At 29.9% G+C, this 18057-nt stretch overlaps 1 protein-coding gene across 1 annotated transcript; it reads right to left on the bottom strand.

Annotated features, from left to right (window-relative positions):
• Positions 1-1004: 1004 nt before the first annotated feature.
• LOC112791232 (protein HEAT INTOLERANT 4) lies at positions 1005-6053 on the bottom strand. Its single transcript, XM_025833974.3, has 14 exons — positions 5624-6053; positions 4446-4484; positions 4291-4344; positions 4052-4115; positions 3881-3939; positions 3386-3510; positions 3203-3262; positions 2798-2856; positions 2493-2572; positions 2284-2322; positions 1870-1932; positions 1735-1782; positions 1533-1661; positions 1005-1423 (listed from the first exon to the last, which is right to left on the bottom strand). Exons 1-14 carry the CDS (start codon positions 5750-5752, stop codon positions 1376-1378), a joined length of 996 nt encoding a protein of 331 aa, XP_025689759.1. The 5' UTR covers positions 5753-6053; the 3' UTR covers positions 1005-1375.
• Between the last annotated feature and the right edge of the window lie 12004 nt (positions 6054-18057).

Genomic DNA, 18057 nt, shown 5'->3' with positions numbered 1-18057 from the left:
AGCTCAATGCCGATGTGAAATATAGTTCAATAAAAAAACAAAATCAAAGAATAAACTAAACCCAACAAATACAAACATTTTATTTCAACTGCTACAATATGGGAATAGATTCTCAATTTCTTTTAATTGATGTTATTAAGTGTGATTTTTTACTATTTAACATCTTTAATATATTTTTTCTCATTCAAAAAAATATATAATGAAAAATCACACCTTACCATATCAATTAAGATCTGTTTTTCCTACAAATACAACCAACTAAAACAAAACCATAAAAATTTTCAACTCCACTGTAATCTTTGGTATTACTACCTATGGCCTAAAGAGCCAGTCTTTTGCAACTCATCTCAGCTAGCAACAAAGGATTTGCGTAGTACACGAAATACACAGTACAACGTATAGGGGCGGTGCTAGAGTATTTTCTTAGAGGGGATCGATATAAAAAACATAACTTTATAAGATGGAAAAAAAAATTAAACAACTGTATTCATAAAAAAATTTAATTTGGAGGAAGGGGGCATTGCCCCCTTACCAAGTACTAAGCTCCACCCCTGCCAACATACATTATTTTTACTTTCAAAAACACCTAATCAATCGGCCATTAGTATTAAGTATTAACTACCCTATTTTTTTTATACTACCTATATCTTGAACTTGATAAACACTCAAACAATCTTAACCAAGGCATCAAATAGTATTATTGTCGTTTAATTTTCCCATTCAGTCTCCGTTGCATGTTGCGATCAGAGAATATAAAAGCCTCATCATGCCTGCTAGTGCTAGCATATTTAGTTTTAACTCTTGAAACGCCAAAATTATGAGTTTGGACAAACTTATATTTACTTCCAACTAAAAAGATCAAAGTTGACATCAATAACATTTTGAAACTAGTCAAGCTATTAACCCATCACATTCAAGGATCAAATTGTCCCTTCACTGAAAAAATTTACACATCACCCACGATGTTGTAAACTTATAATAACAACAGCAGATTCAGAGCCTGATACGATAAATAAATTTATTTTTCTCATTTAGCTTCTAATCAAAACTGTCATACACCTAATTTTGAAGGGAAAAAGAATGACCTCGAAAATAAAGATAGCAGGAGCCACTTGAACTGCTGCTCCAAGGAGCTCAGAAATTCTCTACAAATTTGATGCCAGAAACATGTCTCATTTCCTCCTTAACACCTGGTACAATTCTCTAGGATTTCTGACCTACAATTTTACATTGTATGTTCATTCCGTTTAGACAACTTCGACAAAAAAAATTTGATGGAAGCTCCAGGAGGTTGCCTCCTCGACTTCATATAAAACAAAATATGTTATGGTAGGCAAAACAAGCCAGGATATTGTTGTGATTGTCTTCAAGCCATTCACAGAACCTCATGAGCCTTTCCGTAATACCTGTTTATGAATGGAGACTGCAGGCACAAAATGATATTCTCAGTCTCAGTGCTTATAAGTGCAAGAATGCATTCTGGATGTAATCAACTTGAGAAAGGTCGCATCAGAAAATTGCCCAAACACTACCTTGACATTTGATACATCAGGTGCATCTGGCGATGGAACAGGGTAGAACTTGTAGAACCTCATTTGCTCAAATGCAGCTTTAGTTTCCTCGCTCATTTCTTCAATGGCTTTTCTCCGAGCTTCTCTTGCCTACAACAAGGAAGGAACAGGTAAAAATCAGGAAGTAATAAACTATCTGCAGATCCAGCAGCAGCAAAGATACCTCTCTATTAGCTCTCCTTGCTTCGCGAACTTTTTCTCTGACAAACTCCTGATAAAAGAAAAGTATCAGTCACACAATGTACTTAAAAATATATGGAAATCATGAACCAACTACCTATCAGCCATTATATGGTACCTTGAATGCATCTTTTTGGTCTTCTGACAACTCCTCCTCCTGTATGAGCCTATCAGTAAACTCCTGCAGAGTTGAAAAACTTTAATGCACAAAGGCAACAAGGCAGTAAAGCAGTGAAACACGGATAAAACAATTACAAACCAATCCCTATCTATCTTTAATCCCCGCCCCACAGAAGAGTCAAAATTTCTAGAACTTAATAACAGAGCAAAGTGCAGCCAGTAAGCAATGAGCATCACAAAATGACAGGTGAAAGAAACATAAAATTTCCTACAAAATGTCGGGCTTTATAAAAATCGGCTACTACTTAACTGTGAGTAGCAAAAGGATAAGTCCAATTTAAAAACTGCGGCTACTAGCTGGCTTAATCTTAAGTATTCTAAACTACAAAAACCATAAAAATTAATTCATTACCTCAAGCTCATCAAGTTCCCAGTCAAACTCACAAAAGACCTGCAACAAACAAAACCCAAGTATAACATTTTGAGGGGAAAATATTAATGATAATAATAATAATATATGTAGGTCAAATCAGCCCATCTTGCTACAATAATTTATAGAGTGACCCCAAACAAATAAAAGAATGCACTTCCACTAGTAATAAGTTTGCTGATCATAATTACCGGCTTTGGCTCAGCTGGATATATTATTTGAACCTCAGTGCTCTGTTCAAGTTCATCTTCCTTAAATGGTTGGTAGAAATCTGTGCATCGGACAGAAGAAAGCATTCATAAACAACTTCTCAATAGGAACATTAGCACTGACTGACTGATGATTAGCCTATCATGCCTCAATCAAAATCAGCCAAATAACAGTATCCTGTATTTTACTTAATCAAATTGCAGAAAGATAGTGAAATATCACAGGTATCTTCTATGATCTATCAGATAGAAGAAATATACAATGTCTAAAATACCAGAAAACTTACATGGCAAGCAGTACTCAAATTTCTTTAATCTATCCAACTTCAAGTGTTTTAAAGCAGACCTGCCCCCATATATATCATGAAACAGATGAGATAAAGTTATTCACAAATTTCCTATATGAAGGATCAACCAATCAAAAGTGCAAGGAAAACAAATTTAACATGCAAACAAACAGCTACTAAGTACATGATTAATTTGCGTTTTATCAGGCTACAAATAGAAAAATAAACCACTAATTGTTTTTAAATTAGTATTGATGACATTCAAGCTATTCCAATAATTGTCCACATATTCACATATTCTTTTCTTTCATAAGGCCCGAAGATCCAAGAGTTTACTTTACAAAGATCAAGAGAACTTAAAGATGTAGGTATAAAAATAGCTTCAACTTCAAAGAAATCATTTACCTTCTTTGAGTGCATCTTAGGATAAATATTTGAGACTTTAGTCTATCAACTTGGCTATCTCTGTTGAAGATATCAAACATATGAAGAAGTTCAGAGATGACCAAGAAGCAATGTTTGTTACTTATATATAATCATCATATAATAATATGAAAGAAACCACCAAAAATAAATTGGAGCCAGTACCTGTTTTCTAAGGGAATATATGGAACCCAGTCCATTTTCATTTGTTTCATGGGAATTATTTCTTCAGCCTCCCTCTGAACTGAGTTAATCCCAATTTTATCAGATGGTGGAAAAGGTGATACAACCTGTTTGCAGGAGAAAGTTTTTAATATTTTAGAAATTAAAATAATAATGGGGAAAAAACATAATTTTCCAATCAAAATTGATGCAATTCTGAATCAACATGTATAACTCAGCAATATTCACATACAATGAAGTGATGTTTCTCAAAATAACGCCTCAACACCAAGGTTTAAGCATAATTTCTATAGGCTATGTACAAGAACCTTGTCAAGGAGATACATACACAATAAAGATCGAAGTATCATATTAAAATTTCCATATTTTCAATATAAATTATCAAACAACATAATTTTCATGCAAGATCTGTTGGCAATAATCAATGTACTCAAAGCATCTTTATAATAAAGTAGATAGCCCAGTCCAAACACTTACAGCTACAACAACAGGTATGCAGACAACTTTGCTTTCACCTTTAAACATGACCAGTTGAGCTGCAGATGACAAGATGGATGAAATGTCAGATAAATGAACACAAGCCCAGAAATGGTTATCTAAAAGTTTCAAATAGACTCCTTTCAAAATGATAGTTTGCAAGCTACTTACGCTCAGTACAACCAAAGAGATAAACCTTTTTCTCATATAAAACACCACCCTCTTCAAATGCATTCTGAATACAACACAAGATACCATTAGGAATTTGTCAAATAAAATAAAACTCATTAAGAAAAGAGCACAATGGCGTCGTTTGATTCATGTAGCCGACCCCACATAGTGGGACAAGGCTTTGTTGTTGTTGTTGTTGTAAGAAAAGAGCCGCAACAGCCACAATGTCAAATACTCACTTCGAGATTAGAGAAATCCCACTTGAATTGATAGACAGAATCCAACTGGTCCCACTGGAATTATAACATAAGGCAATAATAAGAAAAAAATGTCGAACAGAAGCAGCTAATATGAACTCATAAAATGGAGAAAACCCCAGAAAAAGGTAACAAACCTCTGTTCCAACGGGAAATGTTTCTATCCACAAGTCTTCCTACACAGCCCATATTGTCAAATATTATCAGCATAAGCAATACAACACAAATATTTAATAATTAAAAGTCAATCTAGTCACGTCACACCACAATATCCATATCCCCACAAACACCTCTCCAAAAAAACAGAAGATCGTCAAAATACTATCATTCAATACAGAGTACAATCTAAAACAGTTAAAAGCCACTTCCAACTATAGCCATAACCAGTAACTAGTATTATTAACGACACAATCAAACATCCACACATGTTTAAAAAGGATTCTTCTACACATAAAAAAAAAGAAAAAAGAAAAAAAAAAGAGCCAAATGTCAATATCTACACAAATGACACAACTCTACCAGTAGCCCAGTAATGCTATAACTTGGTTCTAGGTTGCTTTCTTTTGTAATTTCAAAATATATCTTACCTTTATTTTGCATTTTCATCTATTTAATGAATAATGTGTGTTTTAACTCAGGATGTACTTTTCTTTTTCTTGAAAATGTACAAGAAAAACTAAAAATAAACAAAAAAAACAACGAAGAACCTATGATAGAAAACAAGGCTTCCAAATAGCGTATGCTCCTGTCCAGTACCATAAAAAAACATACTAACACTAAATAATACTAAAGCGAAGTACTAGCAATCCAGCATCCACCAAAACTTAATACCACCTTCGTATCACCTTGTATCTCACCAACAAGCCCCCTTTACTGCTCATTGTTCTTCCCCGAATTTGCAGCAGCAACGAGAAAGGAAAAAAAAAACTCAAGTATTCCACTTCTCACAATTCCGTTTGCATCTTACCAAACCCCATCTTTTATTGGCAAAACATTACCTCGTTCCTAGCAGTCTATATTGACCATAATATACAGAAGAAAGTAACAATCCAATTTCGCATCGAAGAAAGTAACAATCCAATTTCGCATCACCTCCTTTCTAGAAGGAACCGCAATCTAGCTCAGGAACAAATCCTTCATTGACCCTGGCATAACATATAGTCTTCGTACTTGTCGTAGCAATACACACCAAATTTCCATGAATGCTCTCGCAGCCATTAATAATATTGGCAACAAGAAGTTTAGCAAAATCAAAGAATAAACATGAACACATATCGGAACTACTATATGATGCAAAAGTAAATAGGGATTGTACCAAGTTGCGCTTATCTTCAAAGTACTCGGGTTCGGACTGAGGCTTGGCACGCTTAGCTCGTGGCTTCTTGTTCTCTTGAGAAGATTTTGGTTGGTTCTGAGTAGCCTTTCTCTTCGTTCCTTTCTTCATTGTGCGCTTTGAGTTCGTTGAAGTTGCAGTTGCGACGTAAATGGACAACAGAGAATGTACAAGAAGAAGAAGAAGAAGAAGAAGAGAGAAAAAGCGAAGAAAGATAGGGTTTGTGTTTGGAGCCGCGTGAATGGAAGGCGCTGGATCCGGATTCAAATAGAGAGAGAAATAAAAGTGTTTTTTTCAAATACAAGATTGGAGAGAGAAAAGATGGGATTATATAGGGAAGGGTTTTAAGGCATGCGCCAGCAGCGTCAAATCAACGCTGCTTTTACAAACAAGGGGCTTCTACATTGTCTGCAAATTTTGATCTCCAAAACAGCATACATAAATAATTTTTACCGGTTCCTAATTTTATTCCTTTGACGTTTTTTAAAAGCTAAATAAATTACGATGAATTATTTTAATTAATAAAATTTGAAATAGAGCTAATCTTTGTTTTATAAATCTAAGGTTAAAACTTGGGTAAAACAAGTAAAGAAACTAAACACATATCAATGTTATATGAAAGTTCTAAAATAAATATGTTATATGCATGTCTTTTTGCCAATTTATATGAAAATCGAATTTATTATATTCGATTTAGGTCTAGTCAATATAATTTGAATTAATATAATTCGATGTAGTAGATAAAATGTAAAATCAACTTATATAATTTCAATTTTTAGTTGGTTAGAAACGTCGTTTTGACCTTAAATCCAATAAAATCTACACACTTTCGAGATACGATTATAATGGGTAAAAATTCCGTGAAAATTAGGCTGTTAACATTACCTTCTTGTAAGTTAGCATGTGAAAATATTCAAATTTCTAATACTCCCACCATTATTTGACATGGTAAAATTCACTTAAAAAAATATAACAAGAACCAACTTTTCCCTAAAATTAAAGCATAACTACAATCAATACTAATATTATCTAATAACACCAAATATTTAAATCAATACAAATAATACAATATTATGCATTAGTCTAAAGTCTTATGCATTTTAAATATAAAACATTAACTTATAGTCTTATAATGACTAATAACACAAAATATTAAGGTTTGCAATACATAAATTTCACATAAGAATAACCATCATCCATTGCTAATAACACAAAATATTAATTGTGTATGATGATCGGGCCACCGGACGGAGTTCGGGTGACTCGAGTTATGGTCCGGACCCGACCCAAAATAATGATCGGATCTATTTTTAAGACTCTTACTCGATTCTAAACCTGGTGAAATCACATCAAATTAGCCCTTAGAAAATTCGGGACCGGACCAAATCTTCAGGTCAGGTCCGTCCATGAACACCCTTAATAAGTGCTTTCGATTTATGTCCCTGCTTTGAATGCGATGGCTTTGATTTATAGCCATTGAATAACATAGGTAAATCAAAACCAATAGAATTGATTTACTAATATTACACCTATATATAGGATTTGAATTCAATTGTTTTGAATTACAAATCATTTTCTTCCTCACCACAAAAAACCAATCTGATAGAAAACTTTGGCAATAACCCCACAAAATTCAAATCTAAACATATGGAGCACGACATAATCTATATCTGTCGGTTGGATGAAGTCGCGCATATTGCTAGTGTCATCCAACACGACGATCACTTGTCCAGTTGATGAAGCAATGAAACTCATGGTATAGTACTGTTAAAATGAGTGATATACTTTAACATGATAATTTTGTGTGTTCTTTAAATTTATAGGAGTACACAAATCGGATCGTCCGATTTGTGTTTAAAAGATTGAAAAAAATTTAGAGTACATAATCGGAGGATCCGATTTGTGTTAAAAAATTGAAAAAACTCAGAGTACACAACTCATACCATCTGAATTTTTTGGTGATGAAATTTTGCTTTATAAATCACATGGTCCTATTGGCAGTCGATGAAATTTAAAATCTGAAACGTGGAATTCAGACCCTCTGTTTTTCTTGTTCTGGGTAATTTTTTTTTACATTTTGATTATATTCAAATTAAATTTCCCTTAGCTGTATAAAAGAACAAAGTCGAAATATATGCAAATAATCTACAGAGTAGCTTAGGTCATTATTGAAGTTAGTAGGTTTGTTTAGTTTTTAGGTTTAGTTTAATCTTTATAGTATACAAATGAGGAGTTCATATGCTGATGTGGTGCTCATACATTGAGTCTGGGAGTTCATTTGCTTAGGTGTCGTCACTAGAAATTTTTAGAATTATATTTATTAATTATAAATTATTATTTGCTTAGATTATTATTTTCAAATCTTTATAGTATACAGATGAGGAGTTCATATGCTGACGTGGTGCTCATACGTTGAGTCCGGGAGTTCATTTGTTTAGGTGTCGTCACTACAAATTTTTAGAATTATATTTATTAATTATAAATTATTATTTGCTTAGATTATTATTTTCAAATGTTAAGTTTGAGTTGTTTTACTTAGGTTGTTATTTTTTAAATTTTATTATTTGCTTAGATTATTATTTTCAAATTTTAAGTTTGAGTTGTTTTATTTAGGTTGTTATTTTTTAAATTTTAAATTATTTTATTTGTTTGGTTATTTTACTTAGATTATTATTTTTTTAATTTTAAATTATTTTATTTAAGTTGTTATTTTTTAAATTTTAAATTGTTGTACTTAGATTGTTATTTTTTAATTTTTAAATTATTTTACTTTTTTAAATTTTAAATTGTTGTACTTATATTGTTATTTTTTAAATTTTAAATTATTTTACTTAGGTTGTTACTTTTTATATTTTAACATTATTTTTTAAAAATTTGTTAATTCTTTTTAATATTATTTTTTAAAATTTTGTTGATTTTTTAAAAATTTGCAGCTAATTCTTTTAAAGAGATTTAGAGTTTTAAAAAAATTTACGTTAATTATACTTTGGTTGTTACATACTAAGATTACTATAAAGATTTACGTTAATTTAGAATTTTTAAATTATTATTTGCTTAAGTTGTTATTTTCAAATTTTAAGTTTGGGTTGTTTTACTTAGGTTATTATTTTTTAAATTTTAAATTAAAGTCAACAAAATTAAAAAAAAAATTAGTTATGAGTCAACTATAAAAGTATGAGTTATGAGAGACGTAAAGCACCACAATTTAAAGGACATCAATCCCCTTTTTTTACATATATCCAAAATCTCTCTACTTATTCCAATGGCTGCATACATTAGTCCTATAATCGACAATTTGTGTATACGTATGCGAGTGATACGGTTATAGACACTACCAAATTACGAAAATTCTCTATTGTCATACTCAATTGAGATGGTTTGGCTCGATGAAGACGTGAGTTTTCTACTAATATTTTTCTATTTTTTTAAATTTATTTGTTTATTCCCATCGAATCGTTCTTTGATTTCTATTCGTTAATTCTAGGGAGGAAAAATACACGCCTCAGTTAAGCGGGCGGGCTTTTGTGTCTCGATTCGTGAATTTGCTGGATGAAGGAATATCTTACTAAATAAGATACTTTGGTATTGGACTGAATAATGGTTACTACACTTCATGAGTACGTGGTTAATTTAAACCAGCGTAAGTGTACTTTCAATTAAAAATTAGTTTATTTTTTGCTTCTTTGGTCATTAGTAGTATCTAATTTATAAATAATAATTAATAATTAATTATAATTTTAGGATGTGACTACACCGGTGGTTTGCTTCCAATTTCAAGGGCATCCTCAATCATTGAAAGGGAGAAAGTAGAAGGTGCTAAAGTATTTGTTTAAAAAATAAATTTTTTGTTTGTTTGATCTCTCAAAATTAGATCTTAATTTTATTCAAAAAAATATTAGTGAGATAAAATCAAAGGTTAGAAAGAAGTCTTTAAATTTTAAATTATTTTATTTGTTTAGTTATTTTACTTAGGTTGTTATTTTTTAAATTTCAAATTATTTTATTTAAGTTGTTATTTTTTAAATTTTAGATTGTTGTACTTAGATTGTTATTTTTAAAATTTTAAATTATTTTACTTTTTTAAATTTTAAATTGTTGTACTTATATTGTTATTTTTTAAATTTTAAATTATTTTACTTAGGTTGTTATTTTTTACATTTTAACACTATTTTTTAAAAATTTGTTAATTCTTTTTAACATTATTTTTTAAAATTTTGTTGATTTTTTAAAAATTTGCAGCTAATTCTTTTAAAGAGATTTAGAGTTTAAAAAAAATTTACGTTAATTATACTTCGGTTGTTACATACTAAGATTACTATAAAGATTTACGTTAATTTAGAATTTTTAAATTATTATTTGCTTAGGTTGTTATTTTCAAATTTTAAGTTTGGGTTGTTTTACTTAGGTTGTTATTTTTTAAATTTTAAATTAAAATCAACAAAATTAAAGCAAATTTAGTTATGAGTCAACTATAAAAATATGAGTTATGAGAGACGGCACCACAATTTAAAGGACATCAATCCCTTTCTTTACATATATCCAAAATCTCTCTACTTATTCCAATGGCTGGAATTCACAAAATTTTAGACATTAGTCCTACAATCGACAATTTGTGTGTACGTATGCGAGTGATACGGTTATGGACACTACTAAGTTACGAAAATTCTCCATTGCCATACTCAATTGAGATGGTTTGGCTCAATGAAGACGTGAGTTTTCTACTAATATTTTTTATTTTATTTTAAATTTATTTGTTTATTTCCATCGAATTGTTCTTTGATTTCTATTCGTTAATTCTATGGAGGAAAAATACACGCCTCAGTTAAGCGGGTTTTTGTGTCTCGATTCGTGAATTTGTTGGAGGAAGGAATATCTTACTAAATAAGATACTTTGGTGCTGGACTGAATAAGGGTTACTTCAAGACTACACATCATGAGTACGTGGTTAATTTAAACCAGCATAAGTGTACTTTCTATTAAAAATTAGTTTATTTTTTGCTTCTTTGGTTATTAGTAGTATCTAAATTATAAATAATAAATAATAATTAATTATAATTTTAGAATGTTGACTACACCGGTGGTTTGCTTCCAATTTCAAAGGCATCATCAATCATTGAAGGGGAGAAAGTAGAAGATGCTAAGGTATTTGTTCAAAAAATAAATTTTTTGTTTGTTTGTTCTCTCAAAATTAGATCTTAATTTTATTCAAAAAATATTAGTGAGATAAAATCAAAGGTTAGAAAGAAGTCTTTAATTTAACGTTGTATTTTGTACAGAATTTGTTACTTGAATTCTCCAATGAAGTTGCGGCCAATGATGAATCCGAATTGTTGGAAAATGTTATTACACCAACTAAGCGACTATCCTCGGAGTCGGAAGATTCGAAGGTAGAAGGAGATACCTCAACTTGCAAGAAGATCAAGATTGAGAATGAAACTTGAGAATTTGGATGCACATATTTTGAAATCCCTTTTAGAGTCTATCTAATAGAATAATGCCAAGCATACGTTTGTTTTGGTGGAAACATTGTCTTTTCTTGAGTTGTTATTTTTCTTTTGGATCTTTTCGATTTTTATGTTTACAATTTAAAATATTTTTAAATATAAATTGAAGTTATTTGGTTATTACTTGTGGTTTTATTTTTAATTTGATTCTCACCATTGATATTCTGATAATTTCTAATTTAATATTTAATGTCATAAAGTTATAAATTTTTCTTTTGAATTATTATTGATACAATTAAGTTAGTTATTAATTTTTAATTTGTACTTATTTTAAAAATAAATCTAATTATAATTTTTAATCAAAGTATTATGTTTAGAATTTTAAATTTAAATTCAAATATACTTATTTTTTTGAATTTTTAAGTAAGCAATTGGGTTTGAGAATATTTTTTAAAGATTTATATAATTTATAAGTTATTATGCTAATTACAAAGGATTATAATAAAAATCTTATTAAAATGTGAGGTTATTTATACTAATTAAAAAAAAATATTTTGACATTCTTCTATACTTAATTCTGTTTCTAATGTTGTTCCGACAAAATTGACTTAATTTAGTATTTTAAAAATATTGACTCAATAAAATGTGCTTTGAAGCAGTTGATCGGACGCTCAGGGATTTTATGTCAGTTATCGATCAACATAAGACACATCAACCATTTGGTGGTATGGTTATTGTTCTAGGAGGTGATTGCAGACAGATACTTCCGGTGATTTCGAAAGGAAGTAGACACGATATATTGGCATCCGCTACTAACTCATCCTATCAGTGGTCATTTTGTAAGGTTCTGAAATTGCATACGAACATGAGGCTTCTAATGACCCTCTCTCTCATTTGGCAGACTTTGCATATCAAAATTTGTTGCAAAACATGTCAAATTACATGTATTTTCAGAGTAGGGCAATTCTTGCACCCACGCTTGAGAGTGTCGAGAAGGTAAACGATTTTGTCTTGACAATCTTTCCAGGGATAGAAAAGGAGTATTTGAGCTCTGACACAACATGTCAAACTGATGAGAATGAAGATGTACAACAAGAGTAGTTCACACCAGAGTTCCTAAATGACATCAAATGTTCGGAACTACCCAATCACAAGTTGACTTTGAAGTCAGGAGTCGCTGTAATGCTATTGCGAAACATAGACCAGACTTCAGGTTTATGCAACGAGACAAGATTAATAGTTAACGAACTTGGCAACAACATAATTGGAGCGACGGTAGTGATCGGTAGAAATATTGGAGATAAAGTGTACATTCCAAGAATGAACTTAATCCCTTTAGATTCAGGATTGCCATTTAAGTTTCAACGGAGACAAATTTCATTAATAATATGCTTTGCAATGACCATTAACAAAAGTTAGGGTCAATCATTATCATATTTAGGGCTTTATTTGCCAAAATCAGTGTTTACCCATGGACAACTTTATGTTGTTTTGTCAAGAGTTAAGAGTCGCAGTGGCCTCAGGGTTTTAATTCTAGACGAAGACGGCAATCCAAAGTCATCAACAACAAATGTCGTGTTCAAAGAGGTTTTTAATAATATTTAGGTAAGAATAATATTATTTTCATTTTAATAGCATGTTATGATTTACACTTTTGTACAAATATTTACGTTATTTTATTAAACTATGCTATTATTTTTATTAGAGAAATGTTAAGAGGTCATTAAAATTTATTTTTTTTAGCTATCGTTTAATCATAGACTCAATTCCTTTAGTCTAGTTTTTTTACTCTAATAATCCAACAACATACTTTATCTCATATTTTTAAATATTGATGGCCAATAATGACAAAAAATAATAAATTTTGATAATCTTCTAGTATTCTTCTTATTATTATTTTATTCTAAAAATTAGAAAAAATCAAAAATAGAATTAAAATTTTAAACAGAATAAAGGAAATTAAACCTTTTATTTTTTCAACAAAATAAAATAGTTGAGGTAGATGAAGCAATAAAATTTATTAGTTTAATGAATAAATTATTTTTTATTATTTTTTTTACTTGGTTTAAGGTCCACAAAAACAAACCTAACTAAAAAAATGTCTAAGTTTTGACTGGTCTATGAATGATATGAGAGTATAAATTTATAAAGTGTCTAAATTTTATAAAAAAATATTATTACTTTGAATAAAAATAACTATTAAATAGTATTGTTGATATTACTATAGTTATTATTATTTTTGTTCTTGGTATTATTGATATTATTATTGTTATTATTAAAAGAGAAATTTTTGGAGATTATTAATCTTTAGTTCTTTTGACCATTTTTGACCAATATAAATACTAAATTATTTTTAATAGATAAATTTTATTAATTTATGTGTTTAAACTCTGAAAAATTTGGATACAAGTGGTAATAATGATTCATGTGTGCAAAACTTTAATAAATATATGTGCAAACTATATGCTTATTGTGTATAAAATTTCTGTAAATATGAGTACATATTATTATCAGTTAAGTACTAGCCAAAAATAATAATACTTATTGATCATGTAACATTGTTCTTATTAAAAATATTTATAATAGTTTTTTTAATAAGATTTATTTTTTCACTTTGTCAATCCACTAAAACTAATTTCTGTAAATCTTAAATTTATAATGTCGTACTTTCGAGAATTGACTTAAATAAACTAGTTAAAAATCATATTATCTTAAAATTAAATACAATGTTAATTTTTTTGTCCTCTCAATATTTATATAAGCGTGGTCCTTATACAAGATTTTAAAGAAACAAATATAATATAAAATCTGTAAAACTACACAACTTGTGAAATAAATTTGTTAATTTTTATCAACTTTATACCTTTTTAAGATATTAGTTTGTTATTTTTTATTTAACTAAAAAATATTAATTTTTTTAATTAGTATATTCATGATTATGCATATTATTTGTTAATTTCAAAACTATAAGTTTTAAAATTAAAGAATAAATGGATATTAACAAGCATGAAATGTAAAAATAAGAAACAAAAAGAATCACTCATATTTTCTTAGGATTTTCATGTAAAATTATGAAAAAAGATATTTTAATCATAATTGTGTATAAAATATTTTTATATTTATATTACCAATAACAGGTCTAGGATTTTTAATATGGAGGAGTCGAATTTTAGATAATTTTTTTAATTTTTGTTTTAGATTTTTTTCATTACATAAAAGCAATCTAGGAATAATATATAGTTATTGAATTGGTTTTATCCAAATATAAAAAATTATGTTATAAATTCTTTTTTTAATTAGATTTTTTATATGACAATACATAAAAAAGACAATAACATCAATAATATATTATATTATAAAATACCCAAAATTTATAGCGTATTTAGTTAAAAGATTATTAATTAACATTACTTGAAAACAAATGATAAGTTATTAATTACTCTAAAGGCATAGTACTTTATAAAGGGCTTGTTTGGGTGAGCTTCTAAAAAAGGATCTTTTTTCGAGTTATTTTTTTTTAAAAGATTTTATAGAGAAGTAAAAATAATTTTATGTTTGGATATCTCATGTAAAAAGATCTTTTTATCTATCAATTATGTTTGGGTATAACAATATAAAAGTACTTTTTTGTTTATTTATTACATGAAAAACATCTTTTTTTTAAGGAAAAAAGATCTTTTAAAAAAAGATGTAAATTACAGCTTCTCAAAAAAGATCTTTTTTTTTTTATTTTACTAGTGCTTTTACTTTTACTACTAGAAATTTGTCAAACACGTTAAAAAATAAAAAATTATCTTTTTTCATTGAAAAAAGATATTTTTTTAACAAAATAATGGCGCCTAAACATGCACAAAATATAAGATACGAATATTAAAATAAGACGATAGTTGAAATTAAATATGTTGAGATAAAAAAATAAGGTAAAATTTTTTTGCTTTAAGAATGTAAAATTAGAAGAAAACTTAATATTTTTTTCAAAATAAGAACATATAAAGTACACAATTTAATTAGCAGAACATAATTCTGTAAGTCGTTACTAATATTTTATATAATAATATAAATATTAAATATATTAATATTAAAAGAATAAATAGTTTTTCTTAAAAATAAATATTGAAATGAATATATAAAAACTAATTTGAATTGAACAAAATCTTGAGTGTATGATATTAAATTTGTTAAGTAAAAAATATTAGAGAACTAAATAATTAAATTGTAAATCCATCGTATAATAAAAAATAACACATATAAAACTACTAAATTATATAATATTTTTTATTTTCTTAGACATATATCCCATATGTAGGCATAGTTCTTTAAAATTTGAGGGATGAATGAAGTTACTATTGTCCCCTGCATGTTACAATAAAAGATGAAAATAACTTAAAAATTAATAAAAATTAAAATTAAAATTTTGTATTTAATTCGAACTCAAAAAAAAAAAAGTGTTTCTACAAACATATAACTTTAAACCATAAATTTTGTTTTCAAGAAAAGTAACATATATATAACCCTCCAAAGTGGCACATCAACATAAATTTTATATATTTTAGATTTTATGATAACAAATAATTATAATAAATAAATTTTATAAGTCTAACCAGATTTATATAGTAGGATTCTGAAAATATTAAGACGTAACAATAGTAAAAATATAATGGGAAAAGCTCTACATCAATGTAAAAATTACATAGATGGTATCCATATAACTTTCACTCCACGCCCCACACCCCCGCTTGTTTTACACACGCCTCTCATAACCTATATAACGAATCCTTATTTTGCGTTATCAACGTTTCTCAACGTAAACTTTTTCATATAACGTAAACCTCTTTCGCGTTCTTCTTCTTCTTCTCCTCCTCCTCCTCCTCCTCCTCCTCTCCTCCTTCTTCTTCAACCTAATTAAATTCATTGTTCTCCTCTTTCGCGTTTTTCTTCTATGCATTATGGATCTGGATTGATTCAACACAATTATCTTCGTCGTTCATCTTCTTCTTCGTTTTCTTCTTTGATATGCACTTTTGAATTGAAACAATGAATGAATCAACTTTAAATCAGTTGAATGAGTGCGATTATGATTCTTCTCAAACACATCAATTTGATGAGGTTTGAATTATTAAATTCTAAATCAAATTTAATAGAATGAAATTTCTAATTTTATTTGAAGTGAATTGAATGGACTGAGGTGATCTACATCTGAATTAAATTCAATTGAATTGATAATATGTAACTGTGAGTAATTGTGAGTGTCAGTAATTGTGAGTAACTCTGCGTAAATGTGAGTAACTTTTCGATTCGGTAAGTATTAAAGAGGTGGTTCATCACTTTCATGTTGTCAGTTCGGTTCGCAAAAAAGAGTCTAACAAAAATTAGACCAATATGTTCTGTTTTCTTCCATAAGCACTATATAATTGTTTCACCGTAATTAAGATTTTAGTTCACCATAATTAAGATTTCGGTTTACCATGAGTACTGTGTTTGGTTCACCATGAGTACTGTGTTCGGTTCATTCTGCACTATTCAAAACTCTTTTTCCTCACCTTCTATTGTTTCTTCACCAGAGAGAGAATGAGGAAAGGACAAAAAAAATACATCAGCAACAACAACAAAAGAATGACGATAGGGTTTCAGGGTTTAGGAATTTAGGGTTTAGGATTTATGGGTTCAAGGTTCAGTGTACAGGGGTTCAGTGTGTTTCAAACTTTCGGTTCGCCCGTGTATTAATTTTGGTTCACCGTGTTCATGGTTGAGGGTTTAGGGTTTAGGGTTCAGAGTTCAGGGTTTTAGGGGTTTAGGGTTTACAGTAGGGTTTAGGGTTTAGCCTTTAGGGTTTAGAGTTCAGTGTTCAGGGTTCGGGTTCAGGGTTTAGGGTTTAGGGTTTAGGTTTTAGAGTGTAGGATTTAGGATTTAGGTTTTAGGGTTTTAGGGATTTAGGTTTTATGGGTTCAGGGTTCAGTGTTCAGGATTCTGGTTTTAGTGTTTAGGGTTTAGGCTTTAGGATTTAGTGTTTCGGGGTTCATAATTTTTTGATAAACAGGAAAGCGATTTGGATTACTCTTCTGAAACGAATCAAACTGACGAAGTTTGGATTATTCAATTTTGAATCGAATTGAATGGAATGCAATTGCTAATTTGAATTGATTTAAATGGACGAAGGTGTACTGAATTGAATTGATAATATGTAAATTGTAGGCAGAGTTATTTGAATTTGATTTTATATAATGGATTATGTTTCATTCACTCAGTACTATATAATTGTATTGTTTTCGGTTCATCGTGAGTACTATGTCAGCTATCTGTTGGTACACCTCAACGATCGGAGCCGTCAGAGGGGCATAGTTCGTGAACTTTGCTACCCGGGAGAACGGTTTGAATGGTTTAGTTGGCCCTCCATCCTTGGAGTGCTCCTTGGGTCTCTCCTCGTTTTCAAGATGCTGAGTAGGGGGATCTGCAGACTGCCGCTTGTTGGCTGCCACCACTTAGCTGACCTCCTCATCGTTAATGTATTCTTTTGCCACATTCTGAATTTCATGCATGGTCCGCACATGATTGGTAGTGAGGTGTTTTCTGAAATCTTCATTCAACAGCCCGTTTGTCAAACATAGGCTGGCCACCGAGTCGGTTAGGCCGTCAATCTCTAAGCATTCGTCGTTGAACCTATTAAGATATTTCCTGGTCGGTTCTCCGTTTCTTTAGGTTACCACTAGAAGGTTGATCGGGTACTTGGCCTTGGCAATGCGTGTGGTAAATTGTGCCAGGAAGCCATGGGTTATGTCTGCGAAAATTGTCACGGACCCTTGAGGGAGCGCATTGAACCACCGGATTGCCGGTCCTGCCAGGGTCAGGAAAAACGTGACATCTCACCTCATCACCCACGCCCTCCAAGTTCATCCTGGTCTCAAAGGCCGTTAAGTGTTCCTGGGGTCCTGGATTCCATCGTATCTCATGTCCGTTGGCTTGTCGAAATGTTTC

The sequence above is a fragment of the Arachis hypogaea genome, chromosome 3, assembly GCF_003086295.3.
Source record: "Arachis hypogaea cultivar Tifrunner chromosome 3, arahy.Tifrunner.gnm2.J5K5, whole genome shotgun sequence".
Classification (NCBI taxonomy): Eukaryota; Viridiplantae; Streptophyta; class Magnoliopsida; order Fabales; family Fabaceae; genus Arachis; species Arachis hypogaea.
This window is presented reverse-complemented; position numbering and strand designations above follow the sequence as displayed.